The 21346-nt window shown below is 35.0% G+C and overlaps 3 protein-coding genes, 1 non-coding gene and 2 pseudogenes across 9 annotated transcripts; 4 read left to right on the top strand and 2 right to left on the bottom strand.

Annotated features, from left to right (window-relative positions):
• Positions 1–778: 778 nt before the first annotated feature.
• On the top strand, positions 779–2205 carry LOC140817504 (uncharacterized; annotated as a pseudogene).
• A 2964-nt stretch (positions 2206–5169) lies between these two features.
• Positions 5170–9460, top strand: LOC140816349 (uncharacterized). 4 transcript variants are annotated; one of them, XM_073175560.1, is made up of 3 exons: positions 5170–5272; positions 5521–5569; positions 6389–9459. In XM_073175560.1, exon 3 carries the CDS (start codon positions 6446–6448, stop codon positions 9137–9139), a length of 2694 nt encoding a protein of 897 aa, XP_073031661.1. In that variant the 5' UTR covers positions 5170–5272; positions 5521–5569; positions 6389–6445; the 3' UTR covers positions 9140–9459. The 4 variants fall into 4 exon arrangements, with proteins under 4 accessions (XP_073031661.1, XP_073031660.1, XP_073031662.1 ...); XM_073175559.1 differs by lacking the exon at positions 5170–5272 and adding an exon at positions 5313–5429; XM_073175561.1 differs by lacking the exon at positions 5170–5272 and adding an exon at positions 5313–5429 and having other exon boundaries at positions 5521–5671.
• Positions 9461–10781: 1321 nt separating this feature from the next.
• On the top strand, positions 10782–15914 carry LOC140816224 (endoplasmin homolog). The gene is made up of 15 exons (XM_073175332.1): positions 10782–10948; positions 11449–11569; positions 11669–11822; positions 11917–11997; positions 12387–12498; positions 12610–12736; positions 12847–12985; positions 13124–13241; positions 13387–13586; positions 13688–13903; positions 13992–14157; positions 14407–14548; positions 14643–14793; positions 14918–15322; positions 15416–15914. The coding sequence occupies exons 1-15, from the start codon at positions 10882–10884 to the stop codon at positions 15671–15673; spliced, it is 2457 nt and encodes an 818-aa protein (XP_073031433.1). The 5' UTR covers positions 10782–10881; the 3' UTR covers positions 15674–15914.
• Positions 15556–17770, bottom strand: LOC140817245 (thaumatin-like protein 1; annotated as a pseudogene).
• On the top strand, positions 17633–17716 carry TRNAL-CAA (transfer RNA leucine (anticodon CAA)). The gene has a single exon. It is a non-coding gene; the product is annotated as a tRNA-Leu (tRNA).
• Positions 17771–18874: 1104 nt separating the features above from the next.
• On the bottom strand, positions 18875–20578 carry LOC140817484 (thaumatin-like protein 1b). Of its 3 annotated transcripts, none has more exons than XM_073177197.1 (3): positions 20315–20578; positions 19520–20216; positions 18875–19310 (listed from the first exon to the last, which is right to left on the bottom strand). In XM_073177197.1, the coding sequence occupies exons 1-3, from the start codon at positions 20460–20462 to the stop codon at positions 19151–19153; spliced, it is 1005 nt and encodes a 334-aa protein (XP_073033298.1). In that variant the 5' UTR covers positions 20463–20578; the 3' UTR covers positions 18875–19150. The 3 variants fall into 3 exon arrangements, with proteins under 3 accessions (XP_073033298.1, XP_073033299.1, XP_073033297.1); XM_073177198.1 differs by having other exon boundaries at positions 19520–20159; XM_073177196.1 differs by having other exon boundaries at positions 19520–20219; positions 20315–20477.
• Positions 20579–21346: the final 768 nt, after the last annotated feature.

Raw genomic sequence — 21346 nt, 5'->3', positions numbered from 1 at the left:
GTGATTGTTGCCTTTGTCAATGCCAACTTTTACCTGTCCCGAGTAATAAATATGCAATTTTAAACGTTAATATAAAATTTTGTATATTTATCACATTAAAATTAAAAATGTTTCCGGGATTACTTGATATATATACTAAACTAGTTAAAAATAAATAGTAAATATTGCATTAATACTACAATTAATCAAATATCAATATTGAAAAGCAGTCGCCTATGGAAGCTAAATCGTTTTTTTTTTAAATAAAGAATTATATTTAATATTCCTAGTTGCTTTAGGTGGGCAACTTTCTTTTCTTTTCCTTTTTGTCCTTTAACTTTTATATATAAAAGTATTGTTGCATCCCACGTCACCTCTATTTTTTTAATATTATATATATACATAATAAGATCATCGACATCATCGATGTGATATGTGATAATATTGCGTCAAACGTATGTCCATTATGTTCTAAACAATGCATGCGATTAGAAAGTAGATCAAATGCACTTTATATTTTCTGTAAATTTATACGAATTCTAGAAATAGTGACAGTCTTCTATATATGTACATTTTAAAATGCATGCAAAAATAAGAAGTCTATGAGCTTGTTCCTCATAATTTAATCTCGACTAGTAAAAAAATCTCGAGCTTCAGATATGACTGACAATGTCCAGTTTTTTTAATTATTTTATGAAACGATAATTTCAGTTTTGATCTTCTCGCATTTTGTCTTTTTTGAATATTAACTAAATTAGCTTCAATTTTGGCTTTCCAAATCGGATATTAGATCCCCGGTACCCTTTAAACCAGTATTGGGCCAAGTTTCTTGCTCGATCCGTTTCTTTAAGCCCAATTATTGTGGGGCAACAATTGGTGAGTGCAAGTCCCCGAGTCGTGTCAGAATGAAGGAGAATTACTTGATTGGATCTACTCCCGTAGGGTTTTCCCGGTTGCCCATGCTAGACATGCTCGAACTGAATGATAATTTCTTCACCGGCGAGCTTCCAGAAGATATATCTCTGCCACTGCCCTTGGAAGTCTTTCGTTGTCTAATAATTGGATTTCAGGGAAGATTCCTCCAGCGATCGGGAACTTGATAAATCTAGAGATATTATCACTTGATGTGAACAAGTTTTCTGGTCATATTCCGAATGAAATTTTCGAACTCAAGAAATTAACGATGCTAAATTTCAGTGGCAACAGCTTGACCGGAAAAATTCCAGCTTCAGTTCCCGATAGTTCCCTTCATTGATCTAAGCCATAATTTACATGGCGCAATTCCCAGTAACATTCCAGGTCTGCAGAATCTGAATGTTCTCGACTTGTCAAGAAACCGACTCGAGGGATTAATCTCTAGTGAGATTGGGATGATGAAAAGCTTGACAGTATTAGACCTTTCTTACAATTATTAATTTATCCGGAAAAAGGCCCACAATGGGGCTTCTACGTGACCTGGATGACCGGTTTTTCATTGGAAATCCCAAGCTCTGTTCTCCCCACAGCTCCTATTGTCCATCAACCTCAAGTCCATTCAAAGGTTGCCAAAAAACGCGTGCATCAATCATGGTTATCATAATCATCTTCTTGATTACTGTACTGTTCTGTTACTGCTTCCTGTAAGTTGGATTACAGTCCGAAAGAGAAGACTGGAGAGATCAAGAACCTGGAAACTAACGGCATTCCAGAGGTTAGACTTTAAAGCAGAGGATGTACTTGGATGCTTGAAAGAAGAGAACATAATATGCATACACATTGAAAGTTGATCAGAAGAGCGATGTCTACAGCTTCGGGGTGGTGATGTTAGAACTGATCACTGGGAAGAAGCCTGTGGGGGAATTTGGAGACGGTGTTGACATTGTCCGGTGGGTTAGGAAAAAAGCATCAGAGCTAGCTCAGACATCAGATACCGCCACACAGCTGGCTGTGGTCGACTGTAGGCTTACCAGGTATCAGGTGACAGGTGCCGTTAACTTGTTCAAGATTGCTATGATATGTGTGGAGGATGAGAGCTCTACCAGGCCTACTATGAGGGAAGTTGAACACATGCTCACCAATCCTCCGCAGTCTGCTCCCAATTTTCATAACTTTAACTATAAACGCATTCCTTGACAGTAAGATGTGGATGTCAAATGAAACTAATTTCGAAATTAATGGCAAATTTGTCCCCTGCAGGAGTATGTGAAGTTGTCTCTCGACTGAATTAGAAGCTTGCTGCGGATGTAGTTAAGGTTAATAAATACGTTTACTTGGATTATGTTTTGGACAATGTTCGATGTTAGCTGCTGGAGGATTGTAAAGTTTTAGATATATAATTTAAGAAATTTGTGAATTTGGGTAAATTTTGATGTGTTTATGTGATTGTAACATGATTCTAAAGGTTATTATAGTGGATGCTGGAACTTTGAAATTGAATATTGAAATAAATTAGAAAATCGTCGTGACATCATTTATATTCCTAAAAAAAAGATATAAGATATGTCGAATGCATTAAAATAATATGTAACTTGATTAAACAATATAAAAGAGAACAAATAATTATAAATCAATATGTGTCCGATCGTTTGTTACTATCTTAAACTTGAAATGCATCACAAGTTTCCTCCGTTCCCCGATTTTATTTTATTATAATGATTTTTATTCATAACATAATATTGATAGAATGACATCCATGTTGTAACCCTAAAATTATCGTAGTGGGCCAACGATATGGGACGGGCCATAACCCGTCATAACCCTCCATCATTTCGACGAGTGGTAAAATTACCAACCTAACATTTCTATTTTACGAGGTGAGATGGATATGTCTAGTGGGTTCCTCTAATTTTATAGAGGACCAACCCACATTTTTATGAGAGTGTTGGGATATTGTCAATTCAACTCACTTATTTACGTAGTTGAGCAGATTTGTTTGACAGATCTAACTCGTTTTGACAATCATATATATAACCTTCGTGATAGATATGACATTAATCATTGTTTTAAAACTTTATTTTAATGTGCACGGAGACAATGCTTATCATCGGAACTGAGTAAGATAAATACCGCACTTTAGGAAGTTCTAAACATAAATGGCCAGAGCAAGTCTTCCATGTTTTATTTGATGGACACATATCGGTATTATGTGAAAGCGACTCTAATGCCTTAATTTCTATTTTATTGACTCATTCAAGGTGGTATTTTATCTACCTAGTTATCCCATTAAAAGACGGTAACTAACGATACTGTTCATTTTGAGTATCTATTTATTAACTTAAATATTCAACCACTCATTAACTGTTACATTGATTTGATGTTACTATTAATTATTAGTTTAAATAATTTCAATTTATTAATAAAACATTATCTTGATTAATCGAGAGTTCTCGATTTATTCTCTTTGAAAAGTCGAATAAGAACTCAAATAAATTATAATGGAAAAAAAGAAGTATATTGATATATTGATAGTTGTTGTCACATACATAAATATGACTCATGCCAAGAATAATGCTACACATGTGAGTCAATAGAGAAATTAATCTTATAAATTTGATATGTTCTATCTTTCATGTGAGTTTTTATGAAAAATCAGTTTAACAAACTTCAAATGTAATATCTATTTTTTCATATTAAATGATCGATTTGTGTTCAATTCTTAAAATAATTATGATTACAAAGGTTAATTTATATTATCGAAAATAAAATATATATATATAAATAAGAACCTTTTTCAAAAAAAGATTACAACTAATATCGAAGGTTAACCTTAACCCGATCCATTACTTGCCATAACGGGTTGAATTCGAGGACTCACACGCGTAGCACGTGGCCAATACCAAATGGTGAACTAAAGTAACCAACGGGGAAGCTTTCGAGGAAGAAAAAATAAGAAGTAACATTAAATTAAAAATAAATGTCAAAATCAGAAAGTAAAAAAACAAAATTCGATAAAAGTGGATGAAGAATACAACATTAAACAGGGTATTCGATGTAGAATATTTACTAACTTTTATTGATTTTTATAAATTTTAAAAGTTTATATATATTCAATTAAGACTTTTACGTACCCTATAGAAGTCTAGAAATATTTAAAATAGAGTTTCATAAAATTTTAAGAAGTCAAGTGATATTCAATAATGATTTCTAAAAATTCTATAAAAATATAGAGATATTCAAATTTTTTCAATAGAATTTTAATAATTTAATGGAATTTATTAATATACAAACACTAAAGTCTAAGGTACAACTATAAATTGTAAAAAATTGTATTTGGTTCAAATCAAAGATTTGGATTGATTTTTAGAACTTCACTCGTACACCAGCTATTTATTTCTCTATCTGTCACCTAATGTCACCTCTCTTCTTATTTTCTCTTATATCATTTATCTCTATCGCTCTCTCAAATTTTCGAAATATATCTCTATATTTTTTTTTCATAATTTCATCTTTCATTTTCAAAATTTTCATTTTTTGACTACTTGTTCATTTAATAATTTTTATTTTAATATCATTATCATAGAAAATTTTGAATTCTATAATTGCTTTTGTGATTTTTAATTTTTAAATTATACAAATTAATGTAATATTCGATAATAATAAAATATGATCCAAAAAATGTCGCTTAATCTTTAATAATTGAATAAGCTCGCAATAACCAAGATTTTTTAAATTCTTTTTAGCATTTTCAATTAATATGTAAGCTATGATTTTTGTATACAAAATTATATCCAAAGAATGCTAAATAATATTCTTTTCACATGTAAATTATTAATTCGAAAACAAAATTACAGATTAATTAATTAATATATTTTAAAAATGTACAAACATGCTTACAAACCAAAATATATAGACATATATGGATAAAATTTTAAATAAGTAAATTTATTCATTAATATAAATATTAAAAAATTATTTCAAACTGAATATGTCATGTATGTCAATTAATTATTGGTTCAAAAAATTAATAAAAATAATATGTTATAATTAAGTACAAAATTTATAAAATGCATAAAAAAATTCACAATAATATATAAAAATCTTGCAAAGAAATCTACATGAATCTATATAAATCTTTAAGATTATGTAAAAGTCCACAAAAATCTATCAAATTTATAAAAGTTTATCATTTGAAAAATCATTAAAATTATACAAAACTCGAATTGAATAAATTCACTAAACTTGATCAAACATAGCAGAATTACTGCGTTAGGGAGAACGTTTGCTGTGTTTATTCAATGTTTTTATCGAAGATTTTCTAATCCGATTTGAGGAACTGGAGCTTTGGAATTAAAGTTTTCCCCGGTTTTAGGAAGAGGTAACAGTTTTATTTTCTTAAATATTTAATATTTTATTTTCGCTGGAGCAACACGGTTTTAATTGAATTTGTTTCTCTGGTTTTCTGAGCTTATTTTTCTCTGAATGCTAGGTTTAAATTTTTAGTTGAATCAGAGTAATTCAATTGGTGTTTAATGGTTAGAGCTGTTTATGAAGATATTCACATGTTTCGACAGGCGCACTGAAGAATTATTATTGATTTATTCTGAATTTATTTTCTTTTTCCAGGAAATTGAATCAATCACCAAACCAGAAATCCAGGAGCATTGCTGAAGTGGTGTGTGAATTCTCTAACTCATTATGGGTTTTTACTTGTATTCTTATTGCTGTTCTTAGTTTTTCTGAAAGAAATAGAAAGAAACTCGATACACTGTAGTTGGTATGTGATTTATTGGCTTATTGATCTCTCTTTATGTACTTGTATTTTATGCTTGGCTTTGAATTGATTAGTGGACTTCAAGTTTTTGATATTTTTTAATAGCTACTTCTGTATTCATCTGTTGACTTATTTTGTATAAAATTATTATATATAATTTCGACTGATTTACATACATTATATTGTGTCACCAAATATTGGTCAATGAACTTGGGAATATCAGGTCTTGCAATTTATGTCCTTCTCCGCCCAATTGAGTTGAGCCACTGTGGTGTTGAAGAATGTTTCAGTATAGAGTATTATTTTTTCTCATTATAGTATAAAATTGACTCTAGCAGGCACATGACTTTGTTGATTTATAATTTTTAGTGGTTCTATAGTCCGCCAACGAAGATAATTGACTCAGATGATTATTGAAGGGAAAAAGTAATGCTCTTCTTATTTCTGTGCATTGATTGCTACTGAAATCTTTTCTGTCGTCTTCATGGGTATGTTCCATCACTTTTTTTCCACAACAAATAACCACCTTATTCCAGCCTCAAGCTCTCCATGTCAATTCGTTTCTAACTAACAGTTATTACCTATGAGGCTATAACTGCTACATTTGCATTTAAATTCAAATTATAAGAAAATAAATTTCCTTATTATTTTGTTATAAATTGATAATTATTGGTTTAGAATTTTATGTTCTTAAACTTAGTTTTCTTTAAATTACTGCAGAACAAAGACCATTCAGGGAAATGCATAGTATATTGTGGTCCTAGCTTTTGAGAAATTATGATGCTGGATGACTTTTTCACTTTGACTGAGATGAATCATGGGCTGACATCCCCCTCTCGAGTCATGGAACTTGTGGCTGTCATGCAGAAGGGAAGAAATGGTACTGCCAATGCTGGTGACACAATCAGGCAGTGTTCGGCACTTGCAAGTACCATTGCTGCTACTGAGAACAAGGATTGTCTTGATCTTTTTATTCTGTTAGATGGAGTTCAATTTATTGATAAGTGGCTGAAGGCTGTTCAGAAGTTCAATAATGAGTCAGATAAAATATTTCCAGAAGAGATAATTATTCATCTACTCCAAGCCCTTGAAACACTGCATATGAACGACGGAAATTTGGTTGCCTCTGAAATCTGGGTGACTGTCGAGGATCTCCTAGTTTATGGTAGCTCTAAGGTACAAGGTAAAGCTCGAGTGCTGTTTGAAAGCTGGAAATTTAAAAGAGATGGTGTTGACTCTGTCTCAGTTGAGAAAGTTGGAGCATTAGCTAATGATGAAATGGATGAAAGTGATCATGTTCAAAGGGGTAGTGGATGTTCAAAATCACCTTCGAGATATTCTTCTCCTTCCAGTGATTTTTCTGGTCTGGATAAGGGCCAGGAATCAGCTAATGATGAACAAGTGCCCTCTACAGTTTCTGAAGCTCTTCATCGTGATCCATTTGCAGGTGCATGCAGTTCGAACAAAATACTAGATACCCCGGTTGGGGATGACAGAGCTTCAGATCAAGTCGTTCTACCTCTTTCTAAACCTGCCGAGGGTTTTCCTATGTGTGAGTCAATTGGCATTACCTTGGTGGAATCACGTATTCCAGCTGTTCCAAGACAAGGCATGAATGATGGTATTGCGGAGTTTCCTAAGTTAGAGTCAACTGGTGATTTGATACATGCCCCGAAGATTGAATGTTCATCTGAGAAGTCAGTCTCTCTCGAAGAATCTAACAGATCTGAAAACAAAGCTATGTCTGCAAGTTCTGATGCCGCAGATGCAAATAAATCTGTAATGGAACATGAGAACAAAAATTCTTGGGATGAAGGTCCACCTTTTATTAAAATTGATTCTGGTGGCAAAGATGTCGTGGATGATGGCTGTTATGAAAACAAATGCAGAAGTTCATCTCTAGACCTTTCTTGCCATATTTCCATAAAAGTGGAGAGTGGAGCTGTAGATTCCAAAGAACAAGGTTGCAGTTCTGAGAAACCACCAGAAGGTAATATTAGGCAGCCATATAACCTGGACCCTGTGAGTGAAAGTCAATCCCATGATAACGAGGGATCACATAATAAGGTGATGAATATCCCGGAGTTGTCTGCTGAAGCTTCACCGATACAAGAGTTTGCAACTTGCATCGAAAACCCAGGCACGGCACAGACTAGTAGCACCACCAAAGATATGGAAACCTCTCAAGTCACCGAGGTTGATATTGAAGAAGCCAGAGCAGGAAAAGGCCCATGTAAATTTGACTTGAATCAAGAAGTTTGTTCAGAAGATATTGATCATCTTGGGAATCAAACCGGAACGACGTCTATTGTTTCTGCTTCAATGGACGCTCCTGGACTCCCTGTTTCTCCTATGCAGTTTGAGGGCAATCTTGGCTGGAAAGGGTCAGCTGACCAAAATGATTCTCTTCCTGCATCACCTGATCAAAGTCCTGCAAGCAGTGAGGATCTTCCCATTGGGGTTATCCGTAGCACTCCAAAGCCTCCCCGAGGATTTTATAAAATTGATCTGAATATCGCTGAAAGTGGAGATGGCAATACGAGAGACCTGTTGCACCATAAACAAGTTTCTGTATATTCTGGTTTTCCTTTTTGGGAATCTTCTATGGAAACAGATTCAAGAAAATATGAACGTCCTGATTTGGATCTGAATCTTACAAGTGAAGACAATGGAGTTCCATCAGATTGGAGGATAGGGCACCACTTGCCCAAAGAAAATGACCGCCAACATCAGTCTCATTCTTCTTTAGCATCATCGAAGCAGCCTTTAAGCATTATTGATCTGAATGATCAACCATTTTTTCTAAATGATTCTTATGATATTTCCTGTTCAAGTAATGTGAATGTTTCAGGTGGTATTAAAACAGATGAGTCCATAATTTCCATCTTGGGAGCCAGAGTGAAGGTCAATCCCAAAGATCTCGTTCCACAAACGATGCCCTTTCCAAATGGCCGGACTCCAGAGCTTACACTTGATGTTAAAGTGGGTAGTACAGAGAGTTCTTTTGCGATTGGATCTGTTCTTCCATATGCGCATTCGTCAGTTTATGGTTACAAAAACGTTGCACCTGTTCCGGAAGTTGCTGTTTCGCCTTTCTCCTCCTCTCTATGTGGATCTGGAGAAGCAATTCCTTACATGGTAGATTCTAGAGGATCACCTGTTATCCCCCAAATTGCTGGCACTGAACCACTATTCGTCTCAAACATGATGAGCTCAATTCCATCAGATGGAGCTGGCCCTTCATGGAGCAGTTTCGTTCTGAACTCTGGAGCCATGGTTATAGATGGAGGTAAGGACCCTTTAGTCCTCAGAGATTTCTTTAATTTAGGTCCAATCAGGTCTATGGATGATCAGCTGAGGACTCATACCTTACCCACCGTCAGTTCAGTCGTCAGTGGAAAGCGAAAAGAAGTACCAGATAATGGTTTGGAACGTTACCCTTTTAGAAATTTTACACCACCATGGAAATAGATTAGTACATGTCTGGTCTGCTTTTCTTGGAATCAGATTAGGACCAACCAGAACATGCTAATGGTTTTATACAGCAATAGTTATAGCTTAAGGAAAAAGATTTACATCTGAGTTCGTGGTTGAGCAGTTGACAGAAATTGTTTAGTGATTGCGAATTGAGGGTAATATTTGATTTGGATATACATTTCTCAGATTATTACACTTTCAAGTGTCACAGGAACCTTGTCTTGCTCTTGTATATAGCATCATATACATTTGAGTAAAAAATTGCCAAATAATTGTCATTAGACATCTTCTGAGGCTATGGGGGCTGCATTTTACTCTGCTTTTGTTTTAATGGTTTGAATCGATGGATTTTTCTTGATTCTTGCTGCTGTGATGGGCAAAACAATTTAATAAATAGTTATTTCAGTATCAAAAATAACTCATAATTCAAGAGTGAATCCCTAAAATCCCCTATATGGTTAGTACAGTGATTTATATTTTCACAGCTGCGTTTTACTTTCTATCAACATGTCATACTCGTGCCTACGATACTATAGAGGGGGTAAAAGTCTTGGGGTCTAAAACCTCAGTTATAATTTAGAAAACTCGTTAATTAATTTTAGAAACCTTATATGTTGAAGAATGACTATGACTACCAGTCTACTTCATCATTAAGATTTGATTAGGAGTCGGTGCTGACACTGACGAAATTTTTTGAGCACGTATTTCTTAAATTGAAAAATACATGTTCCTTTAAACAGAAACCCCTTTATATGAAATAACGATCATGTATTCCCTTGCATGTGTTGTGCATTTGAATCAGGAAGAAATCGATGAATTTATTGGGAAACTTATCTGCTAGTTCTTTTTTATCTGATAGATGGTCATAATTTTATTTGTGTTCGAATCCTATGGAGAAATTCCCGGTATATCAGAAACGGTTGAATATAATATAAAATATTAAAATTCTATTTTTAATACCAAAAATCGTTGAACCGATGACCAACGAGTTATGATATGCACACTTCTAATAGGAAACTCTTCATAATATTTATAAGTTGATAACAACTAGTGACAGATAAATTTTCAGATAATTGAAATTATTATATTCTATATAATATTTATTGGTAAAAAATAATAGTTTTTATAATTCGGATCGAGTCAGAAATTTATCTTATAAAATTTATCTGTGAGACGATTTCATGACTATACAAAAAAATAAGACAAAAACTTGTGTGAGACGGTCTTCGTGAGTCATATTTTGTGAGACGGATATCTTATTTGGGTCATCCATGAAAAAATATTACTTTTTATGCTAAAAATATTACTTTTTATTGAATATCGGTAAAGTTGATTTATGTCACATATAAAGATTTGTAAGACCGTCTAACAAAATATCTAATCCAAATAATATGAAAAGTTAGTGCCCATTTTTTGTGCCCATTCATTATCAACCCTCCACACACGATGCAGTCTTCCCAAGTCTTCCTCTCGGACGCTTCCGGAACCACCAAAACTTCTCCATCTCCACGTCTAATAAACCTGTATCGACCAATCAAAATTTACCACGTGGTAAGAAGTTTATCTGAACCGTCTGATATTCCACGATGGCAGATCCAAAACAATCAGATTGCTCTAAGTCGTGGCAGCAGGCCCTATTCTATCACTCTCACTATTAATATTTACTCGTTCACTTACCCAAAATTCGAAAGCACAAACTGCTAAATCTGACCTGAGATCGAATAGGAATTCGCACAATGAGGAAGTGGACGATCCCTTCCGCTCTCTTCTTGTTATGCCTTCTGTTTCTCCTTCCGGATCAAGGTACTTAAACATGTTTTGTGATTGTTTTTTTATTTTGCTTCTGATTTTTAGCTTCGCTTGTCACTCGATACTTGTTCTGATGTTTATTGAGAGGATCTGGTTGAAATGCATCTATAGTGTTATTTTTTTTGCAATTTTTTTATCTTATTGCTTCGCTATCTAAGTTTATCCTAGCTATAGGACTAAATCGAAACGAGTTTAAGCTATTTAATGTAGTCAAGCATTTAGGAGAATTCTTCGTTAATAGATACGTAAGACGTCCCTGGTTTTTGCTTACTGCGATCGGAGAGTGTTGTTACTCTTTTGCTGAGAAATGTTTTGGGTGGAGGCTTAATTCTCCCGTACTATTGAGATTCCAGCTCTTCCGGATAAAGTCGAACAAGTACTGCTATCCTTGAAATTGTTAGTGGTGATCTGTTGAGTTTTATGCCTAGGATTTGTTTGAAATGATATTGATGTTGCTTAATTGGAGTTGTGGAACTGAATTTCAAAATTTGTAGGTAGGAAATTACATGCAAATGCAGAAATTGATGTGGATGCTCCTGTTGATCCACCGAAAGTGGAAGATAAGATTGGAGCTGTTCCCCATGGATTATCTACAGATTCTGATGTTGTTAAAAGGTGTTATTATATACTATCGTAATTTATATAAATGCTGTTTGTAACTTTTAGCCTATCAATCTGTATTCCGGTTTGTGATTTGCTGTTATTGTCATTTAGAGAATCCGAGTCCATATCAAGAAAAACTCTTCGTGCCGACGCGGAGAAGTTTCAATTCCAGGCTGAAGTTTCACGCCTTATGGACATCATTATCAACTCACTTTACAGCAATAAAGATATTTTCTTGAGAGAGTTGATCTCTAATGCTTCTGATGTGAGTTTTTGTTGTTCCCCTTTGTTGGATGTTACATTCATCAACTTCTGTGGTAAAGTGCTTGTGTTTTGATGTGTGTTTGTTGCTAATTTAGGCACTGGACAAGATTAGATTCCTGTCACTCACTGACAAAGAAATTTTGGGCGAAGGCGATGATACGAAACTCGAGATTCAGGTTAGTGGTACATATCGGTTACAGTTTAATGATTTTTGCTAAATTTTCATTTAGCATTTCTAAGGAAGCCTTTTAAACATTATGATTATAGCATCGCTGATTCATGGAGGAATTTTTTCCAATGTTCTAAAAAATATTTTTTAAAATTTTCATTAAAGTACTCTGGAGTCTGTTAAGTGGCTGTGCATTAGAATTTTATGGAAGTCATTTCTACTTGATTATATATTGACTGCCTGTTGAGTGTTAGCATCATGATTGTTTTAATTCTCAACTGTTCAGTGAAGATTTCTTGTGGGGAATTTTAAGCTGTTTGGTCATTATGTATAATGAAAATATTTTCCTGAAAATTAATGGACACAACTTATCATGAACCCAATTAATAAATGCAGATTACATTGGATAAAGAGAAGAAAATACTTTCAATTCGTGACAGAGGTATCGGAATGACAAAGGAGGATTTGATTAAGAATTTGGGAACCATCGCTAAATCTGGAACTTCAGGTGTGTGTATTATGTAGGATGGCTCAACAGTTAATGATTTTACTTTACTTGAAAGCATTTACAGGTCGGATTTTCCTTGTTTTTAACTTTCAATGAGTGTTTTCTATACAGCATTTGTAGAAAAAATGCAGACCAGTGGAGATCTTAACCTTATTGGGCAATTTGGTGTTGGATTCTACTCTGTATATCTTGTGGCTGACTACGTTGAAGTAATTAGCAAACATAATGATGATAAACAGTATGTGTTATAGTTATGCTTTCATATATTTATTAGGTTATTATCATTATTATCGGATATTTTCTTCTGCTCTTTAATGTCATGATTGTTTGAAATTTTGTCTCTCCCAGGCATGTATGGGAGTCAAAAGCTGATGGAGCTTTTGCCGTTTCTGAAGATGTTTGGAATGAGCCACTTGGACGGGGAACCGAAATTAGGTTGCATCTCAGAGATGAAGCTCAAGAATATTTAGATGAGAACAAACTAAAGGTAAGTGAATTCATTCTTGGGTGACAATTTTATTTCCTGTAGGGGAATGCATAAATTCATTTGCTTTCCCTTTGTGTTTTTTGGTTTATTGCAATTTATCTGATGTTGCATCATGTAATGCTCTTTGTTGTGTTATAGGAATTGGTCAAAAAGTATTCTGAATTTATCAACTTCCCCATCCACCTCTGGGCTAGCAAAGAAGTGGACGAAGAGGTACCTGCTGAGGAAGATGAGTCAAGTGACGAAGAGGAAACACGTATGATATACCATCTGTGTATTCTTCATTTCTTCTAAATACTTTTGCATATTTTGTCACCTTGTCTAACTTTACGTAATTTTTAAATTGAGTTAGTTTCTAGTGGTTGCTCATTCTGTCACCAATTACTGTGCTTCATTAACAGCTGAAAGTAAATCATCTGAGGATGAAGGAGAGGAAGATGATGCTGAGAAAGAAGAGGATGAGAAAAAACCCAAGACGAAGAAAGTAAAGAAAACTACCTATGAGTGGGAACTTTTGAATGATATGAAAGCTGTATGGTTGCGGAATCCGAAAGAAGTTACGGATGAAGAATACGAGAAATTTTATCACTCTCTGGCCAAGGTAGGTGTTTCCAATCTCTAGCGGACCCCATGTAGACAAAGGTCTTTGATAGCAATTATCGATATGTTTCAAATTTGAGCGACATTTATTCCAACCCGCAGGACTTCAGTGATGAGAAGCCTCTAGCATGGAGTCACTTCACTGCAGAAGGTGATGTCGAGTTCAAAGCTGTGTTGTTTGTGCCACCTAAGGCTCCTCAAGATTTGTATGAGAGTTATTACAACTCAAAGAAATCCAACTTGAAATTATATGTAAGGCGGGTCTTTATCTCTGATGAATTTGATGACCTACTACCCAAGTATCTGAACTTCTTGAAGGTAAATTTTCTCTATAAAAGCACACTTTTATTTTAGCGAATTCGTGCTTGGTGACCTAATTTTTAAACTATTCGGTTTATATGATCAGGGTCTTGTCGATTCTGATACTTTACCACTTAATGTATCAAGAGAAATGCTGCAGCAACACAGCAGCTTGAAAACAATTAAGAAAAAACTTATTCGTAAGGCCCTCGATATGATCCGCAAACTTGCTGAGGAGGATCCTGATGAATCTTATGATAAAGAGAAGAAAGGTAAACACTCGTAGAATTAGGTACTTTTAGAGCTGGAAAAAATGCACCCCTCAAGTCTGAGAGTCAATCATATGAATGATTATTTGTTGATATATTCTTGATATTCTTAATTAATTGTTTTAGTCTTGATTTCTTAAATTGAACAAAGTCCTATCACTGGCATACTATATTTCCAGTTTCTATTCTAATTCAATAAAAAAAATTTCATGACGTGGTTTTTTTATACTCTGAAATCTGATGCTGCTGCAGATGTTGAAGAATCTGATGACAGCAATGAGAAGAAAGGTCAGTACACAAAATTTTGGAATGAATTTGGCAAGTCAATTAAGCTTGGTATTATTGAGGATGCCACTAACAGAAACCGATTGGCAAAACTTCTTCGATTTGAGACGTAAGTTCATAGTTTAACTATGATTTTTTTTTTTATTTTCTGTGGGGTGGGCAATTTCTATTTTTTTTCCAACTCTGCTGTATGGTACATGCAGAACTAAATCAGATGGTAAATTAACGTCACTGGACCAATACATATCAAGGATGAAATCAGGGCAGAAGGATATCTTTTATATTACTGGAACAAGCAAGGAACAGTTGGAGAAATCTCCATTCCTCGAGAGATTAACAAAGAAGAATTATGAGGTAGGCCTTGATTTATCATACTGATTTGCTAACTAGTTTGATATTTGCCATCCTTTCTAGTTCTGTAATCCCTGAGAGTGTTTTTTGCTTGCTCTCACAAGTTGTACCCACATTTTGGTTGCAGGTTATTTTCTTCACTGATCCTGTAGATGAATATCTGATGCAATATTTAATGGATTATGAGGACAAAAAATTCCAGAATGTGTCTAAAGAGGGTCTGAAAATTGGTAAGGATTCAAAAGACAAAGAACTCAAGGAGTCATTCAAAGAGCTGACCAAATGGTGGAAGGGTGCTCTCGCCAGCGAGAACATCGATGATGTGAAGATAAGCAATCGTTTGGCTGACTCCCCATGTGTTGTAGTGACATCAAAATATGGTTGGAGCTCAAACATGGAAAGGATCATGCAGTCTCAAACACTGTCAGATGCAAATAAGCAAGCTTACATGCGTGGAAAGAGGGTGCTCGAAATTAACCCGCGACACCCTATTATCAAGGAGCTTCGGGAGAGAGTGGTGAAAGATCCTGAGGTATATCGACTCAATGAAAAACTTAGTTTTCTTGTTTGGGATTTCGTGTTACTTTTACTCAGAGAAGAAAATATCGTTTAATTTCTTCTGCAGGATGAAAGCGTTAAGCAAACAGCACAACTTATGTATCAAACTGCCCTTATGGAAAGTGGATTCATACTCAACGATCCAAAGGATTTTGCTAGCCGAATCTACAGTTCAGTGAAAAACAGTCTCAATATCAGCCCTGATGCAATAGTGGAGGAGGAAGATGATGTTGAAGAAACTGAGAGTGAATCCATTGTAAAAGAAACACAATCTCCTTCCATCACTGAAGAAGAACCAGAATCTGATGTGAAAGATGAATTGTAGGTCGGTATATATCCTGCTAAATCTGGATGATCTTGTAGAAGGAATCATTTCTTACAACAGTCCCTTCTGTCGGGATGGTCCACGGAGGCGAAAAGGTGCCCTTTCAGAGTTTAGAAACTTGAAAGTTCCTTGTTATATCATTTTGAACACCATCACTGATTATTTTTGATGCTGCTGTATTCAAAAATATTTAAGTGCTTCATCTTTGCAACGTTGAAAAATGGTAGTTTGTTTTTCTTTATTTTCATTCACTAGATACCTCTTCTATGCACGTGTTGATTTCATACGAAAATGGTTTATCGAGATGGTTCATGCTTAGATTCATAAAGGAAAAACATTAAATTGTACTATATTTTTGTTAACTAATTTCAACTCTCGGAAATTTATTGCATCATATCGATGAAATCTCTGAGTAAACCGATGGCTGACAAGTGGCGGGTGAACCAAACGCACCGCTGCGACAAACTCCGGGCTACTAAATGCGTCGCATGCGATCCTGCAAACCTGCCCGCCTGCTTCCCGCAACTCCACCGGACACTTCCAATTAAGATCAGTTATGCACCCCATCGGACCGCAAACACCTGAAACGCCCACCGGTTGGATTAACATTGGCAAGTTGTAGGCATCCACGAGGCTGACATCATAGAAATCTTGCTGGCCGGAGCCGATAGTGAATTCGGCTAAGGTGGCTGGCGGGTTTGCTCTGGCCCCGTTGCATTCTATCATGTTGGAGCCGCAATTGCCTGTGGTGCAGCTTCCCAGGTCAGTGGTGGTATCGAATGTACAACCAGTACGTCCCCAAAACCGGCCAGACCATCCAGGTTGAGCTTGGAAAAATCTTGATCCGCCTGGCGGAAGCTGGAAACCAGTGGTTTCTAAACTGGCACTACCCGCATTGAGTAATATTCCCAGCCACACTGTGTGATCACACCGGTTTATGATGGTAAATTTAGCTTTAACAACACCTGACAAGAAAGGAAGAAGAACCCATGAAGAGGTTCACAATATATACAGAATTGGACAATTTTGAGTTAGTTTTGAAGATTTAGTTAAGTCCAGATCACAATCTTAATAAATTCAATACACGGCTTTAATGGGAAAGAAATTGAAACTAGTTAAGATGCATACCATTGGATATGACAAGAAACGGGAGGATCAGGGTGTATGGGGACAATAGGAAGAACAACAAGAAGAAAACATCTGAGAAATTAATTATATACTTTTATGACTTTGCTATTGCTATAAATTATTGCATAGTTATTGTATAATAAAAAAATATTTTTTATTATAATTTTTTAATAGTATATGATTAATTTCATTTGAAATGAAAAAGTATTAAATCATTTGTCAGAAAGAAGGGTTGGAGAGGAAAATTATGGAAGTAAATATGGTAGAATTTGAAAGTTATAGAGATACTTATAGTAGGTTTCACCAACATACCAAATAATTAATGTTGGGGTTAACTTTAATATATATAGTATATATAGATAATGTTGAAATTATTATTTATGCCTAATTCATTAATATATGCATTAATCGCAGGGAAATGTGTACATTCTTCGATGGAGCCTTAATTTCTTATATCGATCCATTGTATGTGTTTAAAGTTCTTTGAATGCTTTAAATTAGAATTAGATTCCTAATACCCCAATTAAGTCGGTTTCATGTCCATGGACATCTACCGTTGGTCAAATAAGTGGGATTTGTTTAGTAATCAATAAATCAAATCAATTCAAATGCTTGTGGATAAAATAGTCGTCATATGATTAATAATATGATATTCTAATGTAAGCAATTATTTTGTAACTTATATTACGCTAAATTATAATCTATAAAATATTTTTAAGTACCTACCATATTTATTATCCTAAATATTTCTATATTTGAATCGAGTTCGAATATAAGGGAGAAATATTATTTTTAGATAATATAAACAAGTTTAATCATTAGATCATTACAGTCAGGATGGCCGAGTGGTCTAAGGCGCCAGACTCAAGTTCTGGTCCTCTAACGAGGGCGTGGGTTCAAATCCCACTTCTGACAATTTTATTTCCTTTTTATTTTTTTATTACTCGATTTAATCAATCGCTTCACCATATGTACTGACAATATGTGTTTACCTTTAAAAAAAAAACTAGACTGGAGAAAAACTAATAAAGCTAGCAGATCGAGATAAAATCAAGGTCACGGTGAAGAATTAACTAAATTTTAATTTGTTGAGAAAATATGACCCAAAAGCGGCAAACAACCTTCGGCTTTAATTTGTTGAGAAAGTCTTTATTTTCTTTTCTGTCTTAATGACTCTCTTTTTTCACCTTTCTACTCTTAAAGCCTCTTTTATGTAAAATAATAGAGAAATGAAAATAATGATAACTTACAGATTTCGTTTCAGCGTCCGAAAATCCATCCAATGTGGACTTCTATATATATGTCATTGTGACCAGGGGCGGATCCAGGATTTTAAGTTTGGGGGACCGGCTCACCACCAATTATGATAGTTTTAAGTTGGACATTTGACCATTTGTAAAGGCTCGTTATTTAGTTTTTCGAAAAAAATTACAGATAATGGAACGCGGACCACATATGTAAACCTTGAAAGTCTATAACCATTAAATTAATTATAGATATTTTATTTTTTTATGGTCAAATGATATATATACTAAATAATAAAATATATCTTATAGAGTAATAATTTTTTTAAAAATTTCGAGGGGGCCGTCTATAGATACTTTATTTTTTTTATGATCAAATAATATATATACTAAATAATAAAATATATATTATATAATAATAATTTTTTTAAAAAATTTCCAGGGGGGCCACAGCCTCACGGGTCCTACACTAGATCCGCCCCTGATTGTGACAAAAAATATTAAGACAAGATTGGTTTTTGTTTTTCATTCCATTTTTAGTCTTATTTTGACAGAATGCTGATGTGACCGAAAATAAATATACTATATATACGTAGTATCATGATATAGAGAAACTTTAAACGTAAAGGAAAATTTCATAATCATTTTTTTACGCTGATTAATTAAGTGTATAATTTGCATATGAAGTGAAAATCACGATTCCGCTCGCTCTGTGCTTTGTGGAGAGATCGAAGGCAATAATAACAATTGTTTTGAATTCTTGTCAAGCTCCACGTACAAACTGTGTTTCTACGTACTCCAGGCCTTGTAATAAGAAAAAACAGGTGCCAATTGATTTTATTTTATAACCAAGCAATTTATACAGCACGTACGGTGACAACAACAATGGGTGTGAAAATCAAAATAAATATGTCTCATCCTAATTTCACCACCAAAAAAGGATTAAGCTCCCTCCATTAATCTTGATCGTACCTAAAGACTATATAATGAAACTGAAACCTACTATCCACCTTATTTTATATCTTTTACTAATTTTTCTTGATTCGTATAGTATAGAAGACTATTGTGTTGTGACCTAGCCCCGACAAGATTTTTTGGTGGAATATTAAATATGTGAAGCGACGGCCACGACGGCGGCGATGGCACCACCTAAGACTCGAGCACACGTGGACGTTGGAGATCCGCTTACGTCCAACGCGCCTTGGTACACCATGGAGCTGTTGAATTCGGATACCAGGGTTTGCCCATCCGAAGACGATTTTTTACTGCAAGAAGGTAATTTTGTGTGGGGGAGTTGCGTATTTTGTAATCCCGAAAAATATATTTACAAGAAGATATGGCAAATTGCAAGGGAAAAATGGAATTCTGCCCTGTTGACAAATAGATATGAAAAGTAGAAAAACCCCTTTATTCTAATTCAATCATTTAACAAACGTGACATATGAACATAAAGGGACGGCATGCGTAACTTTACCTTGTGTTAGGCGAAGGGCAGAAGGTTACAACATAGTCGGTGCCGCCCGTACACGTGAACGTGCTCGTTCGATCATCGTAGGCGTAGCTGTATGCATGCGGACATGCTTTCTTAAAAATCTGCGAGTACTGCGTCGGCTGGCACACTTGTGGTGACCCGTACGCACCGCTGCAGCAGTATTCATCCGTCCCGAAAGCCTCGCACGCACTCTTGCACGCGATGCCTTCCCCGCCCAAGCTGCTCACGCGGAGCTCTGATGGACATGACTCGTCGAAATCCCCCACGCATCCTATGCTCGTACAATTAGCTCCCGAAGCACCCTGTGGAACCACCAGCATCGGGAGGTTGTACCCGTCGACGAGGCTGACGTCGTAGAAATCCAATATTCCTGCATCACCCTGGAGGGTGAACTCCGCCAGCGTGGCGGGGGGAGTTGCGCCTCTGCCTGCACATTCTATCTTCCCAGACCCACAGTCACCCGTGGCGCAGGAGAATTCTCCCGTGGAGTCGACGCTGCAGTGTGTCCTGCCCCAAAAACGGCCGCCCCATGACGACGGCGCGTCGATAACGTTCGATTCGCCCGTTTGTAGAGAAAATCCGGTAGTCAAAAGAGGTGCGATCCCCGCGTTGGATAGAATTCCTGGCCAGACCGTGAAGGCGCACTTGTTCACAAATTCGAATGTGGTAGAGGAATATACTACTGGAAAACTTGATCGAGTTAGTAGCAGATATTGAAAACATCAACGACGCTTTGCATATATAATAATTGTTAATGAAGAATCCATGAGGAGGTACCTGGTGCAAGATAATTTGCGAGAATAAGGAAAAGGATACGTTGTTTTCCCATTGAATTTGAAGATGAGCGAGCGAGGAGAAACAAGTAGAAAGTGGGTGGCGAAAGCATTTTATATTTGGATTCACTGTTCAAATAATCTTCGTACATCCTTGATACCTTTTTTTTCACAAATACGAGATAATTAATTAGAATTCGAAGGAAATACACAAACACCAAAAAATAGATATTTCCATACGATTCTTATGAATTCAAGTTGACCCATCACCATTTTTCTTTCAGCTGGCAAAGCATCTACTCCCTTCTATTTTCATTCCGACAAAATTCTAGAGATTTCGTCCTTAACATGAATTTATATTTTCTTTATATGATATATATATATATATACACGATTTTCTTTTTAAAAAATATAATTTTTTTTGGCTCATCTAAGATTAATAAACTCAAATATTTAAGAAGGTAATTATGAAGTTCTCAGAAATTTAATTTTATAATTAAATGTACAAAGAACATTATCATCCAGTAAACTGCCAAACAAGTAAGCACATATCAATTTCTTTCCATGTTTCAATCGATAATTTATATCTTGTCTTCGGTTGACTTTGTGCAAAAGAAAAAAACAAAGAGAAATTACATTTCTTCTATTATTATTAATATAAATAATAATAATAATAATAAGAAGAATAATAATAATAATAATAATAATAATAATATCACCGGCATATTATCATTATTTTATTACTTTACGGGGGTCGGCATCAACGAAAAGAACGTCAAGTGAAAATAATAGCATTAAAAAAATAATTAGTATGTTTGTCCCCAATGATATACTCATCCAATTTTCTGCACCCATAACATAAATCAATATCATTAAAAATAATTATATTTAAATTTATTCTATATTCCTAGATACCGTTTGGTCTGCTTTGATGAACGTGGGATGAGATATATTTTTTTTATCCATTTCATGTTTGGCTATTTTTTGGTTGACAAATATTTGTATGAGACAGTCTCACGTCATACATGAAAAAGTA

Source organism: Primulina eburnea, chromosome 16 (assembly GCF_022965805.1).
Source record: "Primulina eburnea isolate SZY01 chromosome 16, ASM2296580v1, whole genome shotgun sequence".
Lineage (NCBI taxonomy): Eukaryota > Viridiplantae > Streptophyta > Magnoliopsida > Lamiales > Gesneriaceae > Primulina > Primulina eburnea.
The sequence above is the reverse complement of the archived record's forward strand: the minus strand, read 5'-3'. Positions and strand labels throughout refer to the sequence as shown.

Excerpts from the sequence above, each read along its gene's own strand:
- LOC140817484 (XM_073177196.1), bottom strand. The coding sequence starts at position 20,462 with ATGTACGAAGATTATTTGAACAGTGAATCCAAATATAAAATGCTTTCG. Across the intron at positions 20,220-20,314 it reads CGCAAATTATCTTGCACCAG|TAGTATATTCCTCTACCACA; the intron begins GTACCTCCTCAT and ends CAAGTTTTCCAG. Across the intron at positions 19,311-19,519 it reads TGCCCTTCGCCTAACACAAG|TAAAAAATCGTCTTCGGATG; the intron begins GTAAAGTTACGC and ends ACCTTCTTGCAG.
- LOC140816349 (XM_073175560.1), top strand. The coding sequence starts at position 6,446 with ATGATGCTGGATGACTTTTTCACTTTGACTGAGATGAATCATGGGCTG.
- LOC140816224 (XM_073175332.1), top strand. The coding sequence starts at position 10,882 with ATGAGGAAGTGGACGATCCCTTCCGCTCTCTTCTTGTTATGCCTTCTG. Across the intron at positions 14,158-14,406 it reads TTATGATAAAGAGAAGAAAG|ATGTTGAAGAATCTGATGAC; the intron begins GTAAACACTCGT and ends ATGCTGCTGCAG. Across the intron at positions 15,323-15,415 it reads GAGTGGTGAAAGATCCTGAG|GATGAAAGCGTTAAGCAAAC; the intron begins GTATATCGACTC and ends TTTCTTCTGCAG.